Source organism: Melanerpes formicivorus, unplaced genomic scaffold (assembly GCF_026170545.1).
Source record: "Melanerpes formicivorus ecotype bairdi unplaced genomic scaffold, bMelFor1.0.p_v2 SCAF_4, whole genome shotgun sequence".
Lineage (NCBI taxonomy): Eukaryota > Metazoa > Chordata > Aves > Piciformes > Picidae > Melanerpes > Melanerpes formicivorus.
The window spans coordinates 3,114,193-3,136,684 of record NW_027142356.1 but is presented as its reverse complement, the minus strand read 5'-3'; the positions used below and the strand labels follow the sequence as shown (position 1 = coordinate 3,136,684).

The following is a 22,492-nucleotide window of genomic DNA, read 5'->3' as shown; positions in this document are numbered from 1 at the left end:
AAGGTGTCCAGAGAAGGGCCATAAGGAGGAGCAGAGGGCTGGAGCTATGGAGACAGACTGAGGGAGTTGGGGCTGTTCAGTCTGGAGAGGAGAAGGCTCTGAGGAGACCTAATTGTGGCCTTCCAGTATCTGAAGGGGGCTACAAGAAAGCTGGGGAGGACTTTTGAGGGTGTCAGGGAGTAATAGGACTGGGGGGGATGGAGCAAAACTAGACATGGGTAGATTGAGATTGGATGTGAGGAAGAAGTTGTTGCCCATGAGGGTGGTGAGAGCCTGGCACAGGTTGCCCAGGGAGGTGGTGGCAGCCTCATGCCTGGAGGTGTTTGCAGCCAGGCTGGATGTGGCTGTGAGCAACCTGCTGTAGTGTGAGGTGTCCCTGCCCATGGCAGGGGGGTTGGAACTGGCTGATCCTTGAGGTCCCTTCCAGCCCTGACAATTCTGTGATTCTATGCTCTTAATATTGCTGCATAAATAAATAAATTAATAAAACAAGCCATCTTCTTGCAGCTAGAGAAGGAGGAACTGCAGGCTTAACTGTCCTTGCCCACATCTGAATATTGTGGCTGGAAAATGCAGGAAGAAGACAAAAAGAAATACTAAAAAAATAAAAGTCAGGAGTGCCTCACACAGGGATTGCAAAGCACAACACACAGCACCACGCAGCATGGCTCAGGGTAATGTCCTGTTGCACTGCCCCAGCACATCTTTAAAGAGGACTCATATATGGCTGTTATGGTTTGAAGGTGGGACTTCCTAAACCCCACCACACTGGTAAAAAACAAAAACAGGCTTAAGGAGGTGTTACTCCTCCCTAAAGCAAGGTGTACCTTCTGTTTCAGGGACCCAAGCATGCCGCAGTACAAGCTGACGTACTTCAACCTGCGAGGCCGCGCGGAAATCAGCCGCTACCTCTTTGAATATTCAGGCAAGAAGTATGAAGACCACAGGATAGAAATGGCTGACTGGCCCAAAATCAAACCAAGTAAGTGAGCCAGCAGTGTGCCCAGGTGGCCAAGAAGGCCAAGGGCATCCTGGCCTGCATCAAGAACAGTGTGGCCAGCAGAAGCAGGGAAGTCATTCTGCCCCTGTACACTGTACTGGTCAGGCCACACCTTGAGTCCTGTGTCCAGTTCTGGGTCCCTCAGTTTAAGAAGGACATTGAGAGACTTGAAGGTGTCCAGAGAAGGGCAACAAGGCTGGAGAGGGGTCTGGAGCACAGCTCTGTGAGGAGAGGCTGAGGGAGCTGGGGTTGCTTAGCCTGGAGAAGAGGAGGCTCAGGGGAGACCTTCTTGCTGTCTCCAACTCCCTGAAGGGAGGTTTAGGCCAGGTGGGGATTGGTCTCTTCTCCCAGACAACCAGCACCAGAACAAGAGGACACAGTCTCAAGCTGTGCCTGGGGAAGTTTAGGCTGGAGGTGAAGAGAAAGTTCTTCCCAGCAAGAGAGATTGGCCTTTGGAATGTGCTGCCCAGGGAGGTGGTGGAGTCACTATCCCTGGAGGTGTTCAAAAAAGGCTTAGATGTGGCACTTGGAGCCATGGTTTAATGAGGTGTTTGGTGACAGGTTGGACTTGATGATATCTGAGGTCTTTTACAACCTTATTGATTCCATGATTGTATGTACAGAGTGGGAATTGCTCTGTGCTGCACACCACACATGCCCAGACACACAATAAAATCTAAGAGGGCAGAGATAAGTGAAGCTCTCCAGCTTTTCAACTGAAGAAACACACAAAGCCATGGTTTAGTTTTCAGGAGGTGCTGGGTATTAGGTCATAGGTTAGGCTTGATGATTTCTGAGGTCTCTTCCAACCTTATTGATTGTATGATTCTATGATTCTAAGTGGCACAGGGTTCCAGTTTGGAGGTAACTGTCTTAGCTTAGTGTCAATCATACAATCGTAGAATGCAATGGGTTGGAAGGGGCCTCTAGAGGTCATCTAGTCCAATCCCCCTGCAGGGACATCCATATCGAGGTGGTGGAGTCACCATCACTGGAGGTGTTCAGGAGAAGACTTGATGGGGTGCTTGGTGCCATGGGTTAGTTGTTTAGGTGGTGTTGGATGATAGGTTGGACATGATGATCTTGAAAGTCTCTTCCAACCTGGTCTATTCTATTCTATTCTATTCTATTCTATTCTATTCTATTCTATTCTATTCTATTCTATTCTACTCTATTCTATTCTAGATAGGTTGTTCTGAGCCAGGGAAGGAGCCTCAACCACCTCCCTGGGAAAACCTCTTCGAGTGTTCCACCATCCTCACAGTAAAGAACTTCTTCCTGATGTCCAATCTAATCTGTCCTGCTCTAGTTAAAACCCATTGTCCCTTGTTTTATTACTACATGCCCCAGTAAAGACAGTCCCTCCACAGCTCTCTTGTAGGCCCCTCTCAGATACTGGATGGCTGCTATAAGGTATCCCCACAGCCTTCTCTTCTCCAGGCTGAACAATCCAAATTGCTCACCCTGTCCTAACTAGAAACAAAGAATAGGAACTCTCTGGAGAGCTGTGAGTAAAAAGTAAGTAAAATTGCCCATTGGATAGAAAAAGGAACCATATTGATAGGTCTGTATAATCCCGCTGGTTTGCTAATGAGGAGAAAAGTTAGCTGCATAAACATTTATCTCTTTTTCATAGAATCACAGAATTGTCAGGGTTGGAAGGGACCTCAAGGATCAGCCAGTTCCAACCCCCCTGCCATGGGCAGGGACACCTCACACTACAGCAGGTTGCTCACAGCCACATCCAGCCTGGCTGCAAACACCTCCAGGCATGAGGCTGCCACCACCTCCCTGGGCAACCTGTGCCAGTCTCTCAACACCTTCATGGGGAAGAACTTCTTCCTCACATCCAATCTCAATCTACCCATGTCTAGTTTTGCTCCATTCCCCCCAGTGCTATCACTCCCTGACACCCTCAAAAGTCCCTCCCCAGCTTTCTTGTAGCCCCCTTTTTGCTCCTTCTCTTTGCTATCTCTGCTTTTGGATTGCTCCCTTATATTTTTCCTGAGGTAGGTTGTGCCTGTGAGGTACCAGGAAAGTGAGGGTGAGGGAAGGGGAGAGGGGAGGTTGTGAGCAGCCCCTCTGGACTGTCCAGAGGGCTCTGGGAACAATTCAAAAGGTTCCTTGTGTTGTTCCTAATATGTATTTATTCATTGCATTTTATATTCCTAGATGTTTTCTTGCTTTGTTAATAGAGCTTCATTCTGCTTCCAAACCTTCTGAGCTACTCTGGTGATTTATTTTGGGGGGAGGGGAATCCTCCAATTGGTTTGGGGTAATTTCAACCCACCACACAAGGGATCTTACAGCCAAAGCTGTGCTAGGAATGCTGTCAACAAGCAAAGCCACTGCTGATGTTTGATGGAGCAGAATTGAAGCCTCTGGGAATGTTGTTGTCTAGACAGGGAAAACGTCATTCCTGATTTTCTCACCAAAGTCTGGATCCAAATCATCCAATGGTTTAAAATGACTCATCCTAGCTGTCATCCAGCTAGGCTTGCCCTCCTCATCAGTTCAGCTCAGCCTGCCTAAAGCTCATCTTCTCAACTTCTTGGGAGAGTTCATCCTCAAAGACCACACAGCAGCCTTCAACCCTGGTTTCAGAAAGCCAAACTGGAAATTGGGGTCAAGAAGAACTGGTCCATGCCATCAGAAAGGTCTTCAGAGAGGGAGAGCAAAAGAAATCAGCTGATACAGCAAAATGGAAGCAAAATGGTCAAAAAAAGGTGCTAGAGAATAATTGCTCCTAGGTACAAGGCCTTACCAGCTCTTCCAAAAGTATTCTGCAGGCTACTATATCAAATCATACAATGGTCGAGACCAGAAGGGACCTCCAAAGCTCATCCAGTCCAACCTCCCTGCACTCAGCAGGGACAGCCCCAACTAGATCAGGTTGCCCAGGGCCTCATCCAGCCTCACCTTCAATATCTCCAGGGAAGGAGCCTCAACCACCTCCCTGGGCAGCCTCTTCCAGTGTTCCACCACCCTCATAGTGAAGAACTTGTTCCTAACATCCAATCTCAATCTGCTCTGCTCTAGTTTGAAGCCATTGTCCCTCATCCTGTCCCTGCAGGCCTTTGCAAACAGTCTCTCTGTAGCCTTCCTGTAGCCCCCTTCAGGTACTGGCAGGCTGCTATTAGGTCTCCTTGGAGCCTCCTCTTCTCCAGGCTGAACACCCCCAGCTCCCTCAGCCTGTCCTTGTAGCAGAGCTGCTCCAACCCCCTGATCATTTTTGTGACCCTCCTCTGGACCCTCTCCATCAGCTCCATGTCCTTCCTATACTGAGGGCTCCAGACCTGCACACAGTACTGCAGGTGAGGTCTCAGCAGAGCAAAGTGTCAGAATCACCTCTCTGGCTCTGCTGGCAATGCTGCTTTGGATGCAGCCCAGGCTGTGATTTGCCTTCTGTGCTGCAAGCTCACCCTGCCTGCTCCTGTCCAGCTTCTCACCCACCAGTACCCCCAAGTCCTTTTCCTCAGGGCTGCTTTCTGTCACCTCCTCCCCCAGTCTGTGTTGCCAGTGAGGATTCTTCCAGCCACTGAATAAACACCGTTCAAGAAACCTCTTCCCAGCTGCTAAGGGCTGTTTGTCCTTTCTGTTCATTCACTTAGCTTTAGTTCAAACAAAACAGCTCTTCAGTCTGGGGACTGGGGACCTGAAGTCAGAGAGATCTGTGGCTTCATTTCAGGGGTTTAGCCAACGTTTTGCTACCCAGGCTATGACTTTTCACACCTACTGTGGAGAATAACAGCTTTAGCTTGGGTCAAAGGCACAACAAACTCACAAGGTGATTCTTTTACTCAAGCAATGTTTCTTGACAGGCTTTTACACCATTTCATAAGCCCAGCAAGAGGGCTAAGTAATTCTTGTAGGGTGCAGGTATAGTTGCTCTTTCCCATTGTTTTCATAGTGCCTTGAACAACAAATACACCAGCACTGCTGCACTCCAAGTGCTACCCATCATCAGTATGTCTACTGATGACACCAAGCTGGGGGCAGGAGTTGATCTGTTAGAGGTTAGGAGAGCTCTGCAGAGGGACCTTGCCAGGCTGGACAGATGGGCAGAGTCCAAGGGCAGGAGATTGAACACATCCAAGTGCCAGGTTCTACACACTGGCCACAGCAACCCCGTGGGGCTATGGTTTGGGGGTGAGCCTTGTAGAGTAGGGTTCTGGGTTGGACTTGGTGATCCTGAGGGTCTGTTCCAACCTGAATGATTCTGTGATACTGTTTCTGTTCAGTGCTCACAGACCTCCCAGTGAAGCTCTGGAGTCACATTTCACTACAGGGTATAGTCAGCTGCAAAACCATCACCACCACAAAACTGGCAGCAGAGGCCGCACAGAAATCCTAAGTCACACAGTTTGGAGCTGTATGAATGTTGGTCAAGTAATTGAAGCATTGATTGTCTTTGTTTCTCTTTCTGCAATGTGGAAGTCAGGAGGTTTACCAAGGATTCGTGAAGGTTTCCCCTGCTCCCTGGATGGTGGCCTTTGATAGCAGCCCAGAAGACACTCCAAAGCAGATCAGAGGTTTGCTAAAATGTGAGAGCTGCTGCACTCAGATTTGTGAAATCATCTCGGCAAAAATTCATGCCAGCCTGAGGTCTGTGAGTTTCAGGCCTCTGTAGGCAGCCAGCCAGTGAACCAGTTAGTGGATGGGAACTGGAATGTATCCTGCTGAGTGCCCACATCTACAAAGAAACAGCTGGATGCATGTCTAAAAGCATCATAACCTCCCATCCCAGGATGCTAAACATTGGCTCCTGGTGGGTGAAGGCCCGAAGTAACAGTGACATCTGTCAGCAGTGGCACTTGCATTGCAGGTAACATGCAAGTGAAGAGATTCCTCAACTAAAGAGTGGCTTGTTTGTATGTGTAACAGTGCAATGCTGCTACAGAAATTGCCTGGAGACAACTAACTAACTGGTGACTACCTCCTCCTCCTCCTCAGTGAAGCAATCAGTACTTCCAGTACTTGCCCCTGGGCAAACCATTCAGCAAAGCTCAACACAAACCATAGCAACAGGGCCCTGCAGTGAACAGCACAACACTCTACAGCAAGACAGCCACTGCCCCAGTCTGCCCCAAGGCCATGACTCAACAACAGAAATGGTTGCCTCCTAGCTAGGCACTAGTCCTACAGGGTATGAGTGTCCCAGAGCTTCAAGAGAGCTGCCTGCAGCTGGGACTCACCATTGGCCAGAAGGATCACAGCTCACAGGATGTTAGGGGTTGGAAGGGACATCTGGAGATCATTGAGTCCAACCCCCCTGACAGAGCAGGAGCAGAGAATCTAGTGCAGGTAGCACAGGAACACATCCAGACAGGGCTGGAAAGTCTCCAGAGAAGATTTCACAACCTCTCTGGGCAGCCTCTTCCAGTGCTCCGTGACCCTTACAGTAAAGAAGTTCCTCCTCATGTTGAGCTGGAACCTCCTGTGCTGGAGTTTCCATCCATTGCCCCTTTGTCCTATCCCAGGGTGCAGCTGAGCAGAGCCTGTCCCCTCCCTCTTGACACTCAGCCCTCTCAGTCTTCTCCTCTCCAGACTGCACAGCCCCAAGGGCTCTCAGCCTCTCCTCACCAGGCAGTGCACCTTCAGCATCCTGGTAGCCCTCCCTTGGACTCTCTCCAGCAGATCTCTGTCCCTCTTGAACTGAGGAGCCCAGAGCTGGATGAAATATTCCAGGTGTGGCATCCTATGGATTGCAGGGGGACAGCAGGTGCGTAGCTGATGGCATGAAACCCTTCCTGTTGTTTTAAGGGGAGTTACCTCAAAGCCTCTTGGGCCTGGCTAGGCCTAATGCCAGGAGGAGAAGGGGGAAGGGCAATCTCAGATCTAGCTGGAACTGGATGCAATATTCCAGGTGTGGCCTCAGCAGGGCAGAGTAAAGGGGGAGGAGAACCTCCCTGGCTCTGCTGGACACACTCCTCTGAATGCCCCCCAGGATCCCATTGGCCTTCTTGGCCCCCAGGGCACATTGCTGTCCCATGCAGAACTTGTTGTCCACCAGCACTCCCAGCTTCTTCTCCCCAGGGCTGCTCTCCAGCAGATCCCCTCCCAGCCTGTACTGCTGCAGTTTATTCTTCCTTCCCAGGTGCAGGACTCTGCACTTCTCCTTGATGAACCTCATGAGGTTCCTGTTCTGTCCAAGTCTCTGAATGGCCTCACAGCCTTCAGGTATCTCAGCCAAGCCTCCCAATTTGGTATCATCAGCAGAAGGAAAACAAACCATATGCAATCTCTACCACCCTGAGTTTTCAACACATGCCTCAGCTGCTCCTATGAAGATGAGAATTGAAGAGGAAGAAACATTAGTTCTCAGGAAAGTAATGAGCAGGAGAGAGGCTGAGAGACTTGGGGCTCCTTAGCCCAGAAAAGAGAAGACTGAGAGGGGATCTTACAAATGCATATCAGTATCTAAAGGGTCATGAGGATGTGGCTGAGCACTTCTCTCAGTGGTGGCCAGTGGTAAGCAACAGTTGCAAACCAGAAAATGGGAGGTTTCACAGACTCACAGAGGGTTAGGGACTGGAAGGGACCTCGAAAGCTCATCCAGTCCAACCCCCCTGTCAGAGCAGGAGCACCTAGAGCAGGTCACACAGGAACACATCCAGGTGGGGTTGGAATATCTCCAGAGAGGGAGACTCCACAACCCCCCTGGGCAGCCTCTTCCAGGGTTCTGTCACCCTCACAGGGGAAAAAAACTCCCTCATGCTCCCATGGAACTTCCTCTGCCTCAGCTTCCACCACTGCCCCTTGTGCTGGCATTGGGCATCCCCCAGCAGAGCCTGGCTCCAGCCTCTGGGCACTCACCCTGCACAGCTTTATCATCAGCAATGAGGTCACTTGAACTTAAGGGGAAATGTCTTTGCTGTGAGCACTGGAACAGGCTGCCACAGGGGTTGTGAAGCCTTCTCCTCTGGGTAGATTCCAAACTCATCTGGACATTGTGATCCTGTGCAAGCTGGTCTGCATGACCCTGCCTTAGAAGGTGCATGGGACTAGATGATCTGCAGAGGAGCCTTCCAACCCCTACCATTCTGGGATTCTTGCAAAAGAACTGCTGTGTTCAACAGTAAACATGGAATCAGGAGATCCACCCAGCCCACTGCACACACACAGAGGCATAGAATGGCATAGAATGGCATAGGATAGGATAGGGTAGGATAGGGTAGGATAGGATGACATAGAATGGCATAGGATAGGATAGGATAGGATAGGATAGGATAGGATAGGATAGGATAGGATAGGATAGGATAGGATAGAATAGACCAGGTGGATGAGACCTTCAAGATCATCATATCCAACCCATCATCCAACACCTAATTTGCCTGGGAGCAGAGACCAACCCCCACCTGGCTACAACTTCCCTTCAGGCAGTTGCAGAGAGCAAGAAGGTCTCCCCTGACCCTCCTCCATAGTTCAGCTTGCTGGGAGACCTTCTACACTGCTGTCATTTGCATTCTGCACTTAGATCTTTCTTATGAAGCTCAGGATATAAATTCTGTCTTTCTTTTTCCATTTTTTCCTGATCCACTCCAAAAAGAACAGAAATTAACCAGCAGGTTTCCGTCAGTCCCACCCTGCTAGAAAAGAAAACCACCCAAGGGGGTATTATTAGCAATTAGAAGGGGAATAGCAGCTGCATTTGGTGAGACAGAAGTTTGGCTGATTTTGCAACCCTCATGAGTCATCCAAATTGGTTTGCTTAATTGAGCTAATTAGGTAATTGTCTCTTGAAGGGGGATTTAGAAATACCACAGCATTTGCTAGGCACGCTTCAAAGGCTCACAGGATGTCAGGGGTTGGAAGGGACCTCTGGAGATCATAGAATGGAGTCATAGAGTCAGTAAGGTTGGAAAAGACCTCAGAGATCACCAAACCCAGCCTATCACCCAACACCTCCTAACTAACTAAACCATGGCTCCAAGTGCCACATCCAATCCCCTTTTAAACACCTCCAGTGATGGTGACTCCACCACCTCCCTGGGCAGCACATCCCAATGGCCAATCTCTCTTGCTGGGAAGAACTTTTTTCTCACTTCAAGCCTATACCTCCCCTGGTGCAGCTTGAGACTGTGTCCTATTGTTCTGGTGCTGGTGATCTTTGAGTCCAAGCCCCTTGCCAGAGCAGGGGCACAGAGTCCATCACAGGTCATACAGGAACACATCCAGACAGAGGTGGAAAGGCTCCAGAGAAGGAGACTCCACAACCTCCCTGGGGAAAGCCAAAAGCATGGCTGCAACAGTTACCTTCAGTCTCACCTCTGTGCCCAGAAAGATCCTGGAGCAGATCCTCCTGGAGGCACTACTGGTTCAGAAGAATAGTGAAGAGGTGACTGGGAACAGTCAGCATGGCTTGGCCAGGGGCAGATCCTGCCTGACCAACCTGGTGGCCTTCTATGAGCAGGTGACAACATCAATAGCTGAGGGGAGAGCAACTGATGTCGTTTGCCTGGAGCTGAGCACAGCCTTCGACACTGTCCCGCACCACATCCTGGTCTCCAGGCTGGTGACACATGGGTGTGATGGGTGACCACTAGATGGATAAGGAACTGGCTTGATGGCCACACCCAAAGAGTGACTGTCAATGGGTCCATGTCCCAGTGGAGGCCAGGGACAAGCAGAGTCCCTCAGGGATCAGTCCTGGGACCTGTCTTATTCAACATCTCTGTGGGTGCCATGGACAGTGGCATTGAGTGCACCCTCAGCAAGTTTGCTGATGACACCAAGCTGTGTGGTGCAGCAGACAGCTGGAGGGAAGGGAGGCCATCCAGAGGGACCTTGACAGGCTGGAGAGGTGGGCACAAGGCAACCTCATGAGGTTCAACAAGACCAAGGGCAGGGTCCTGCAGCTGGGTCGAGGCAATCCCAGGCACAAATCCAGGCTGGGCAGGGACTGGCTGGAAAGCAGCCCTGAGGAGAGAGACTTGGGGGTGCTGGGGGAGGAGAAGCTCACCAGGAGCTCTCAGTGTGCACTTGCAGCCCAGAAAGCCAATCAGATCCTGGGCTGCATCAGGAGAAGTGTGGCCAGCAGGGCAAGGGAGGTGATCCTCCCCCTCTGCTCAGCTCTGGGGAGACCCCACCTGGAGTACTGCCTCCAGTTCTGGAGCCCCTATTCCAAGAGGGATCTGGAGGTGCTGGAAGGTGTCCAGAGAAGGGCCACGAGGATGAGCAGAGGGCTGGAGCTGCTCTGCTGTGAGGACAGAGTGAAGGAGTTGGGGCTGTTCAGTCTGGAGAAGAGAAGGCTCCGAGGTGACCTCATTGTGGCCTTCCAGTATCTGAAGGGGGCTACAGGAAGGCTGGGGAGGGACTGCTCAGGATCTCAGGTAGTGATAGGACTAGGGGGAATGGAATGAAGCTGGAGGTGGGGAGATTCAGGCTGGAGGGGAGGAGGAAGTTCTTCCCCATGAGAGTGGTGAAGCCCTGGAATGGGTTGTCCAGGGAGGTGGTCGAGGCCCTGTCCCTGGAGGTGTTTAAGCCCAGGCTGGATGAGGCTGTGGCCAGGCTGATCTAGTGTGGGGTGTCCCTGCCCATGGCAGGGGGGTTGGAACTAGATGCTCCTTGTGGTCCCTTCCAACCCTGACTGATGCTATGATACTACTATGACCTTTGACTAATCCAGTTGCTTACTGTGTCATCATTCTGAGCTGCTTGGTGGCAAACCCATTAATTATTCAGGTGTGGAGGAGCAACCAGATGCTTAAACACAGGTATCAAGGCCATAGACATTTTCAGTACAGGAAGGAGGAAGCAGAAGGAAGATGAAGGCAACTTGGGGGAAAGAGAGGAATCAACACTCAGGTTTGGGAGAAAAGCTGTGGTGAGTCAAGGGAGGAAAAAACAGATGAGGAGGAGAAGAATAATGAAGCACAAAGGGAGAGAGAGCTAAAGGAAAGGGAATGTTAAAACCAGTATCTGTGTATTAGGCTGGGGTTGGAGTGGCAGAGAGCCAGGCAGAGAGGGACCTGGGGATACTGGTTGACAGCAGCTGAACACGAGCCAGCAGTGTGCCCAGGTGGCCAAGAAGGCCAATACACAATACAAATACACCAGCATTGCTGCACTCCAAGTGCTACTCATCATCAGTATGTCTGCAGATGACACCAAGCTGGGGGCAGGAGTTGATCTCTTAAAGGGTGGGAGAGCTCTGCAGAGGGACCTTGCCAGGCTGGACAGATGGGCAGAGTCCAAGGGCATGAGATTGAACACATCCAAGTGCCAGGTTCTACACATTGGCCACAGCAACCCCATGCAGAGCTACAGGCTGGGGTCAGAGTGGCTGAGAGCAGCCAGGCAGAGAGGGACCTGGGGGTGCAGGTTGATGGTAGGCTGAACATAAGCCAGCAGTGTGCCCAGGTGGCCAAGAAGGCCAATGGCATCCTGGCCTGCATCAGGAACAGTGTGGCCAGCAGGAGCAGGGAAGTCATTGTGCCCCTGGACTCAGCACTGGTTAGGCCACACCTTGAGTCCTGTGTCCAGTTCTGGGCCCCTCAGTTTGGGAAAGATGTTGAGACGCTGGAAGGTGTCCAGAGAAGGGCAACAAAGCTGGGGAGGGGTCTGGAGCACAGCCCTGTGAGGAGAGGCTGAGGGAGCTGGGGTTGCTTAGCCTGGAGAAGAGGAGGCTCAGGGGAGACCTTCTTGCTCTCTCCAACTCCCTGAAGGGAGGTTGTAGCCAGGTGGGGGTTGGTCTCTTCTCCCAGGCACCCAGCACCAGAACAAGAGGACACAGTCTCAAGCTGTGCAACGGGAGGTTTAGGCTCAAGGTGAGGAGAAAGTTCTTCCCAGAGAGAGTCGTTAGCCATTGGAATGTGCTGCCCAGGGAGGTGGTGGAGTCACCATCCCTGGAGGTGTTTAAGAAGAGCCTGGATGAGGCACTTGGTGCCATGGTTTAGTTGATCAGATGGTGTTGGGTGATAGGTTGGACTTGATGATCTGGAAGGCCTTTTCTAACCTGGATAATTCTGATCTATTCTAAATGAAGCTGTTTGTACAATGGTGGCAAAGGAGTTTCCTAGTTTTCCTTCTAAAAGTGTGTTGCCAAGTGGGAGTCAGAGGCTTTGCAAGACAACAGGGCTTTGAAAAGCATGGAAAGGACACTCATGGGGATACATACAAGGGTATAAAGTGGTTTAAGTGCACAGCAGCCCCTTAGCTGCTCAAGGTTAATGAAAAACTGACAGAGTGACACACACATCCCTACAGTCCATACTGCTTTGGCCTCATTCATGATTGCTCTCCAATGAATCATAGAATGGGCTGGGTTGGAAAGGACTTCTGAAGGTCATCCACCTCCTCTGCAGTCAGCAAGGACATCCCCAACTAGATCAGGCTGCCTGGAGCCCTGTAGAGGCTCACTCTGAATATCTCCAGGGATGGAGCCTCAACCAGCTCCCTGTTCCAGGGTTCCACCACCCTCATGGTGCAGAACTTACTCTCATGCTGAGAGCCCTGGGGATGTTTAGTCTGGAGAGGAGAAGACTGAGAGGGGATCTGACCAATGTGTATCAGTAGCTGAAGGCTGGGGGTCAGGACAGAAGGGACAGGGTCAGCCTCTGCTCACTTGTGCCCTGTGATAAGAGAAGGGGCAATAGATGGAAACTCCAGCCCAGGAGGTTGACCACAACATGAGGAAGAACTTCACTGTAAAGGGCCCCAGAGAACTGGAGCAGGCTGCCCAGAGTGGTGGAGTCTTCTTCTCTGGAGCCTTTCCAGACCCACCAGGATGTGATCCTGTGTGACCTGTGCTGGATTCTCTGGTCCTGCTCTGGCAAGGGGGTTGGACTTGATGATCTCCAGAGGTCCCTTCCAACCCCTAACATCCTGAGAGCCTGTGGACAGCACTCAAAAAGAAATGTCAGATACTTCTGTGACACCCTTGCTAAAATGAGAGGAGAGAGAGAGATTCACTGCCTTTTAGGGATGAACTTAATACTCAAAAGTCAGTGGAGGAGCAGGTACATACACCTTACCCCAGCAAGAAGAAAGAAAAGCAAACTACATTCATGTTCAAGTCTCTTGTTCTTTACAAGGAAAAAAATACATTTTAATGGCATTTTGAAAGCACAGGAGAGGAAGGAACACCTCACATTTACCATCTGTTATGCTTTGAATCATTTAGTAATCACAGCAATAGAGAGGCTGCCTTGTAGAAAACAAAACCAAACTCCTGTGTCCAGTTCTGGGCCCCTCAGTTTAGGAAAGATGTTGAGATGCTGGAAGGTGTCCAGAGAAGGGCAACAAAGCTGGGGAGGGGTCTGGAGCACAGCCCTGTGAGGAGAGGCTGAGGGAGCTGGGGTTGCTTAGCCTGGAGAGGAGGAGACTCAGGGGAGACCTTCTTGCTCTCTCCAACTCCCTGAAGGGAGGTTGTAGCCAGGTGGGGGTTGGTCTCTTCTCCCAGGCAAGCAGCACCAGAACAAGAGGACACAGTCTCAAGCTGTGCAACGGGAGGTTTAGGCTGGAGGTTAGGAAGAAATTCTTCCCAGCAAGAGAGATTGGCCATTGGAATGTGCTGCCCAAGGAGATGGTGGAGTCACCATCACTGGAGGTGTTTAGGAAGAGCCTGGATGAGGCACTTGGTGCCATGGTTTAGTTGATTAGATGGTGTTGGGTGATAGGTTGGACTCAATGATCTCTGAGGTCTTTTCCAACCTGACTAGAATTGAATTGAATTGAATTGAATTGAATTGAATTGAATTGAATTGAATTCTATTCTATTCTATTCTATTCTATTCTATTCTATTCTATTCTATTCTATTCTATTCTATTCTATTCTATTCTATTCTATTCTATTCCCAGATAAATAAAGGATCAACCCCAAGCCTCATCATAAATCCAAGCATCTTCTGGATGTTTCAGGCTCGTGGGGCAAGATGCAACCAGACCTGCTTTCCTTGATGAGTTGCACACTTGCACTCTGAAATGGTGCAAGTGCAGGGCAGTTGCTGCCACACACCAAACCAATCTCTGTTCGTATAGTTCTGGTTATCAACTCAGCTTTTTTTCCAGGAGACAATAACCAGATCTGAAGGAGACCAGCTCAGCACTGAGGAGCTGTTTTCCAACAACGTACAGCAGTTCCCTTGACTCCTAGCAAAACAACAAACCAGCCAGACCAGCCATGGCCAGAGTCCTGAGGATCAGAACGTGTTACTACCACCCTGTCACCTAGATGGCCTTTCACAGCTTAATCTACAGTCCTCAGCTGCTGGAAGGTGTCCAGAGAAGGGCCACGAGGATGAGCAAAGGGCTGGAGCTGCTCTGTTGTGAGGACAGACTGAGGGAGTTGGGGCTGTTCAGTCTGGAGAAGAGAAGGCTCCCAGGTGACCTCATTGTGGCCTTCCAGGATCTGAAGGGGGCTACAAGAAAGCTGGGGAGGGACTTTTGAGGGTGTCAGGGAGTGATAGGACGGGGGGGAATGGAGCAAAACTAGCAGTGGGTAGATTGAGATTGGATGTTAGAAAGAAGTTGTTCCCCATGAGGGTGGTGAGAGCCTGGCACAGGTTGCCCAGGGAGGTGGTGGCAGCCTCATGCCTGGAGGTGTTTGCAGCCAGGCTGGAGGTGGCTGTGAGCAACCTGCTGTAGTGTGAGGTGTCCCTGCCCATGGCAGGGGGGTTGGAACTGGCTGATCCTTGAGGTCCTTTCCAACCCTGACAATTCTGTGTAACTGTCAGAAAGATGCCTTCCTCTTTTGCTGTGGTCCATGGCTTCTTGTAGCCAGACCAACCAACCCCCACAGCACAGCTCTACACCAACAACACAAACCAGCTTTCATTTTCCTCACAGTGACTGCCAGAGTGAGCCCTCAATCACAGCTGCAGCTTTGGGGCTTTTATCAGTGTGTAAGCAGGGCAGGAAATAGTTCAGTTTGGAGATGAAGCAATGGCAGTTTCCCAACCTGGGCAGCAGCCACCACATTTTGGCAGTTACTGCTGCGGAGGCAGGCAGCCGTCACCGCAGCCTAGCCCACACTGCATCAGCTCTGCCACTGCTGCTGAGGCGTCCCTGAAGGGCAGCACTCACTGCTCCTGAGGTGGCTACACTTCTGTTCTCACCTGCTGTTAGGATTTTGTGCACAGGCCGGTTGGGCCTGGGGGCATCTGAAGATGGCTGGTGGATGACCGTGCTGCGGCTTGCTGGAGAGATGCTCTGGTGTCCTGCAGAAGCAAACACCACATCCCAGCTCTGGAGGCAGGGATGCCCCACAGAGCTTTTCAGCTCAGCATTTTTAGGGCCACAAAGATACAGAATCACAGCATTAACCAGGTTGGAAGAGACCTCAGAGTTCATCAAGTCCAACCTATCACCCAGCACCATCTAATCAACTAAACCATAGTTTCATAGTTTCATTCAGGGTTGGAAGGGACCACAAGGATCATCTAGTTCCAACCCCCCTGCCACGGGCAGGGACACCCCACACTAGATCAGCCTGGCCAGAGCCTCATCCAGCCTGCTCTTAAACACCCCCAGGGACGGGGCCTCGACCACCTCCCTGGACAACCCATTCCAGGGTTTCACCACTCTCATGGGGAAGAACCTCCTCCTCACCTCCAGCCTGAATCTCCCCACCTCCAGCTTCATTCCATTCCCCCTAGTCCTATCACTACCTGAGATCCTGAGCAGTCCCTCCCCAGCCTTCCTGTAGCCCCCTTCAGATACTGGAAGGCCACAATGAGGTCACCTGGGAGCCTTCTCTTCTCCAGACTGAACAGCCCCAACTCCTTCAGTCTGTCCTCACAGCAGAGCAGCTCCAGCCCTCTGATCATCCTCCTGGCCCTTCTCTGGACACCTTCCAGCACCTCCAGATCCCTCTTGTCATAGGGGCTCCAGAACTGGAGGCAGTACTCCAGGTGGGGTCTCCCCAGAGCTGAGCAGAGGGGGAGAATCACCTCCCTTGCCCTGCTGGTCACACTTCTCCTGATGCAGCCCAGGATCTGATTGGCTTTGTGGGCTGCAAGTGCACATTGAGAGCTCCTGGTGAGCTTCTCCTCCCCCAGCACCCCCAAGTCTCTCTCCTCAGGGCTGCTTTCCAGCTAGTCACTGCCCAGCCTGGATTTGTGCCTGGGATTGCCTTGACCCAGATGCAGGACCCTGCACTTGCTCTTATTGAACTTCATGAGGTTGGCTTGTGCCCACCTCTCCAGCCTGTCCAGGTCCCTCTGGATGGCCTCCCTGCCCTCCAGCTGTCTGCTGCACCACACAGCTTGGTGTCACCAGCAAACTTGCTGAGGGTGCACTCAATGTCACTGTCCATGGCACCCACAGAGATGTTGAACAAGCCTGGTCCCTGAGGGACTCTGCTTGTCCCTGGCCTCCACTGGGACATGGAGCCATTGACAGCCACTCTCTGGGTGCAGCCATCAAGCCAGTTCCTTATCCATCTAGTGGTCACCCATCACACCCATGTGTCACCAGCCTGGAGACCAGGATGTGGTGCGGGACAGTGTCGAAGGCTTTGCTCAGGTCCAGGTAAATGACATCAGTTGCTCGCCCCTCAGCTATTGATGTTGTCACCTGCTCTTAGAAGGCCACCAGGTTGGTCAGGCAGGATTTGCCCTTGGCAAAGCCATGCTGACTGTTCCCAATCACCTCTTCACTATTCTTCTGAGCCAGTAGTGACTCCAGGAGGATCTGCTCCATGGCACCAACTGCCTCATCAAGTCTCTTCCTAAACACCTCCAGGGATGGTGACTCCACCACCTCCCTGGGCAGCACATCCCAATGGCTAATCTCTCTTGCTGGGAAGAATTTCTTCCTCACATCCAGCCCGAACCTCCCCTGGCACAGCTTGAGACTGTGTCCTCTTGTTCTGTTGGTGGTTGCCTGGGAGAAGAGACCAACCCCCACCTGGCTACAACCTCCCTTCAGATGATCAGCTCAGCATTTTTAGGGCCACAAAGATGATCAGAGAGCTGGAGAACCTCCCCTGTGGGGACAGGCTGAGAGAGTTGGGGCTGTTCAGCCTGGAGAGAAGGCAGTTCCTAGGATCACAGGATCACAGATGTTAGGGGTTGGAAAGGACCTCCAGAGATCATCGAGTCCAACCCCGCTCCCAGGGCAGGACCAAAGAATCCAGCACAGGTCACACAAGAACACATCCAGATTGGTCCTGAAAGTCCCCAGAGAAGGAGACTCCACAGCCTCTCTAGGGAGCCTGTTCCAGTGCCCTGTGACCCTCACAGTGAGGAATTTCCTCCTCACATTGAGGTGGAACCTGCTGTGTTGTAGTTTATATCCATTGCCCCTTGTCCTATCACAGGGTGCAATGGAGAAGAGCCTGTAATTATTAATTAATTGCTAATAAGCAAGCTGACCCCACAATTCTGAGGCTAGCTGCAGATGTTCAGTGGTTTCAATAGGAATTTCATTCCTGCTTCACATTTCCCTTCTCTCTAACACTTTCTGTGTGAGTTATGGAGAGCCCCCAAATTCAGCTGGCTGAGATGGGCAACCTCAAAACAAAGCATGGCCATTTTAGCATCTTGGGAAGGACACTTAAACCCACATGTAAATCCTGGTTGTCTAGATGACTGAAATAGAGACGTCCTCAGCCTACATGGACATACAGCCTATCCACCAGTGTCCAACTGATGCACCAGACAGCAATGACACAGTCAGGAGCAGATAAAGTAAACCCAAGCAGCTCCCACACATCAGAGAACACTGACTCCTCCCAGAGGGTAAAGTAAAACAGTCTTCCTTTGCCAAGACCCACACAGTCCCCACACAGTCCCCCACAGCAAACTGCTGACTAAGCTGTCAGCCCGTGGATTGGACCATTACACTCTGTGCTGGGTTAGGAACTGGCTGGAGGGCCGGGCCCAGAGAGTGGTCGTGAACGGTGCCGCATCCAGCTGGAGGCCAGTCACCAGTGGTGTCCCCCAGGGATCAGTGCTGGGCCCTGTATTCTTCAACATATTCATTGATGATCTGGATGAAGGGGTAGAGTCAGTCATCAGCAAGTTTGCAGATGACACCAAGTTAGGAGCAGATGTCAGTCAGTTAGAGGGTAGAAAGGCTCTGCAGAGGGACCTCGACCGACTGGTGAGATGGGCAGAGTCCAATGGGATGGCATTCAACAAGTCCAAGTGTCGAGTGCTGCACTTTGGCCACAACAACCCCATGCAGAGCTACAGGCTGGGGTCAGAGTGGCTGAGAGCTCCCAAACAGAGAGGGACCTGGGGGTGCCCAGGTGGCCAGGAGGGCCAATGGCATCCTGGCCTGCATTAGGAACAGTGTGGCCAGCAGGAGCAGGGAGGTCATTGTGCCCTGTACTCTGCTTTGGTTAGGCCACACCTTGAGTCATGTGTCCAGTTCTGGGCCCCTCAGTTTAGGAAGGACATCAAAACACTTGAACATGTCCAGAGAAGGGCAACAAGGCTGGGGAGAGGCCTTGAACACAAGCCCTATGAGGAGAGGCTGAGGGAGCTGGGATTGTTTAGCCTGGAGAAGAGGAGGCTCAGGGGTGACCTCATTGCCCTCTACAACTACCTGAAGGGAGGTTGTAGCCAGGTGGGGGTTGGTCTCTTCTCCCAGGCAACCAGCACCAGAACAAGGGGACACAGTCTCAAGCTGCGCCAGGGGAGGTTTAGACTCGAGGTGAGGAGGAAGTTGGTGCCATGGTCTAGTCATGGGGTCTGTGTTGATAGGTTGGACTCGGTGATCCTCGAGGTCCTTTCCAACCTAAGTGATACTGTGATACTGTGACCAATAACCAGACTTTGTGATCCAGATGCTTATTCACTGGGAATCCACATTTGGCCTAGTTTGCTGTGCAGGAGTCTTCAAAATGCCCAAGCTCTGACACTTGTAACTGGGCTTTACACTCAAAACCATGGCCTGGACACAGAGAAGAGCAAATTTAGATTGGATGTTAGGAACAGGTTCTTTACTATGAGGGTGGTGGAACACTGGAACAGGTTGCCCAGGGAGGCGGTTAAGGGCCCCATCCCTGGAGTGTGAGGCTTGGCAGGGCTCTGTGCAGCCTGATCTAGATGAGGATGTCCCTGCTGACTGCAGAGGGGGTTGGAGCCCTTAGAGCAGCCTTCCAGCATCTGAAGGGGGCCTTCAAGAAAGCCAGGCAGGGATTTTTTCCCAAGTGCTTGTAGTGACAGGATGAGAGGGGGCAGACTGAAGCTTGAGGAGGATAGGTTTAGATTGGATATTAGGGAGAAATTCTTTCCAGTAAGGGTGGTGGAACAGGGTGCCCAGGGAGGTCACAACTGCACCCCTCCCTGCAGGTGTTCAAGACCAGGCTGGATGAGGCCTTGAGCACTCTGGAATAGTGGGAGGCATCCCTGCCCATGGCTGGGGGGAGCTGGAACTAGGTGATCCTTAAGGTCCCAACCTAAACTGTTCCATGAATTTGGGGAGGCATCTTTTCCTCTCTGGATTCCCAGTGAAGCAATAGGTGGACTTGCCAGGATTGTGCTGCTCTCTAGATAAAATACCTATGAAGTCTGCTGTGCAACAAGTCTAGTATTCTGACTAGTAGTGCATGTGTTTCCCCTGAGCTGCAGCACTAAGGCTCTTTGAGCTCTCTTGCTCAGGGGAGAGACAGATATAGTTTTCAAACCACCTCACTGTCCCATGGAGAACTTGCTCATGGCTTCTTCCTGTAAGTAATTGCTGCTTTATTAACTAGTGAAATACTCAGGTCTCTGTCTTTCTTGAACTGGGGAGCCCAAAAGTGGACACAGTATTGCAGGTGTGGTCTCACCCAGAGCAGAGGGGGAGCAGAACCTCCCTAGCCCTGCTGGCCACACTTTTCTTGCTGCCCCCCAGGATCCCATTGGTTCTCTTGGCCACCAGGGCACATTGCTGTCACCTGCAGAACTTGCTATCTTTGCTGCCCCATTGAGACTTTCTCCATGGAGCTGCCTTCCAGCAGGACAACCCCTGCTCTGTTCTGGGGCCTGGTGTCGGTCCTCCCCAGATGCAGGACTCTGCACTTGTCCTTATGCATGAGGTTTCCTTATTTTTCCCTTTTCATTAACAACTTCACAATCTAATGGAGCAAATGTGTCACTCCAGCTGTCCCACAGACACAGTTGTCCTGGCTGTGAAAGCACCTTTGCATGTTTCCAATAGCCAAGGATCCAGCTTCTCCTCTACCATCTTTTCACAGCACAAGACAGTCAGAAGACGAGCTTACATCACACACCCACAAAAAGCAGAATCTAGATGAGCACTGGGGACAAAGCACTTGGCTGTGACCACCACCTGGAACCCCATCCTTGCAATTCCTGAAACAGCAGCCTTTGAAATGCACAGATGTAAAATTCCTCCAGTGAACAGCACCAGAACACCACCAAGGGATTCTCACTGCCCTACATGCAAGGGGTTTTACCAGCTGAAGCTTTGCTCTGAGGTTCAAGGGGGCTACCAGAAAGCTGGGGAGGGAGTTCTGAGGGTGTCAGGGAGTGATAGGACTGGGGGGGATGGAGCAAAACTGGAAATGGGGAGATTGAGATTGGATGTTAGGAAGAAGTTGTTCCCCATGAGGGTGGTGAGAGACTGGCACAGGTTGCCCAGGGAGGTGGTGGCAGCCTCTTGCCTGGAGGGTTTTGCAGCCAGGCTGGATGTGGCTGTGAGCAACACAGGTCCTGCCTGACCAACCTGATCTCCTTCTATGCCCAGGTGACTGCCTGGTGGATGTGGGGCAGGCTGTGGATGTAGTCTACCTGGACTTCAGCAAGGTCTTTGACACCGTCCCCTACAGCAAACTGCTGGCCAAGCTGTCAGCCCATGGCTTGGACAGCAGCACTCTGAGCTGGGTTAGGAACTGGGTGGAGGCTGAGCCCAGAGAGTGGTGGTGAATGGTGCCACAGCCAGCTGGCGGCCAGGCACCAGTGGTGTGCCCCAAGGATCAGTGCTGGGTCCTGTGCTCTTTAACATCTTCATTGATGATCTGGATGAGGGCATTGAGTCCACCATCAGTAAATTTGCTGATGACACCAAGCTGGGGGCAGGAGTTGATCTGCTGGAGGGTAGAGAGGCTCTGCAGAGGGACCTTGCCAGGCTGGACAGATGGGCAGAGTCCAAGGGCATGAGATTGAACACATCCAAGTGCCAGGTTCTGCACATTGGCCACAACAACCCCATGCAGTGCTACAGGCTGGGGTCAGAGTGGCTGAGAGCTGCCAAATGGAGAGGGACCTGGGGGTACTGGTCCATGGTAGGCTGAACATGAGCCAGCAGTGTGCCCAGGCATCCAGGAGGGCCAATGGCATCCTGGCCTGCATCAGGAACAGTGTGGCCAGCAGGAGCAGGGAGGTCATTCTGCCCTGTACACTGCACTGGTTAGGACACACCTTGAGTCCTGTGTCCAGTTCTGGGCCCCTCAGTTTAGGAAGGAGGTTGAGTTGCTGGAAGGTGTCCAGAGAAGGGCAACAAAGTTGGTGAGGGGTTTGGAACACAGCCCTGTGAGGAGAGGCTGAGGGAGCTGGGGTTGCTTAGCCTGGAGAGGAGGAGGCTCAGGGGAGACCTTATTGCTCTCTACAACTCCCTGAAGGGAGGTTGTAGACAGGCAGAGGTTGGTCTCTTCTCCCAGGCAAGCAGCACCAGAACAAGAGGACACAGTCTCAGGCTGTGCCAGGGGAGGTTCAGGCTGGAGGTTAGGAGGAAGTTTTACACAGAGAGAGTGATTGCCCATTGGAATGGGCTGCCTGGGGAGGTGGTGGAGTCATCATCACTGGAGGTGTTCAGGAGGAGACTTGATATGGTGCTTGGAGCCATGGGTTAGTTGGTTGGATGGTGTTGGATGATAGGTTGGACATGATGATCTTGAAGGTCTCTTCCAACCTGGTCTATCCTATCCTATCCTATCCTATCTTGTTCTACCTGCTGCGGTGTGAGTTGTCCCTGGCCATGGCAGGGGGGTTGGAACTGGCTGATCCTTGAGGTCCCTTCCAACCCTGACACCTCTGTGATTGTGCTGTACCAATGCATACACCCTGAGTGGTAAAACTGTAAGTGCTGTAAGCTGTTAAGGGCAATGACTGAGTTAATTTTTCTTTTTTCTGTCTCCTCCAAGCCATCCCCTTTGGCAAAGTGCCCATTCTGGAAGTGGATGGAGTTATCATTCATCAGAGCCTGGCCATAGCAAGATACCTGGCCAGAGAATCAGGTAACCCAGATTTCAGTATGTTCTTGCTCTCTTGTGCACCTGCCTTTAATGTTTAGGAGAAATCAACCCCAGTGAAAGCAGAGAACTGCTTGGGAAGCCCACCCCAGTGTGACAGATACTGGCTCAAAGAAGCAACCTGTGCTGGAAAATGGCATCCTGGCTGGGAGCAGCAATGCTGTGTCCAGCAGCAGCAGGGAGGGGATCGTCCCCTGGGACTCAGCTCTGCTGAGGCCACACCTTGAGTGCTGTGTCCAGTTTTGGGCACCTCAACACAAGAGAGATGTGGAGGTGCTGGAGCCAGGGCAGAGGAGGGCAAGGAAGCTGGGAAGGGCCTGGAGAATAAATCTGATGAAGAGCAACTG

At 51.7% G+C, this 22,492-nt stretch overlaps 1 protein-coding gene across 1 annotated transcript in view; it reads left to right on the top strand.

Annotated features, from left to right (window-relative positions):
* HPGDS (hematopoietic prostaglandin D synthase) overlaps positions 1 to 22,492 on the top strand; it is a 42,725-nt gene that overhangs the window by 14,975 nt on the left and 5,258 nt on the right. Inside the window, exons 2-3 of the mRNA XM_068136771.1 lie at positions 840 to 982; positions 22,038 to 22,130. Of these exons, the coding sequence (XP_067992872.1) occupies positions 850 to 982; positions 22,038 to 22,130 (226 nt within the window). The 5' untranslated portion in view covers positions 840 to 849. The remainder of the gene's footprint in view (positions 1 to 839; positions 983 to 22,037; positions 22,131 to 22,492) is intronic.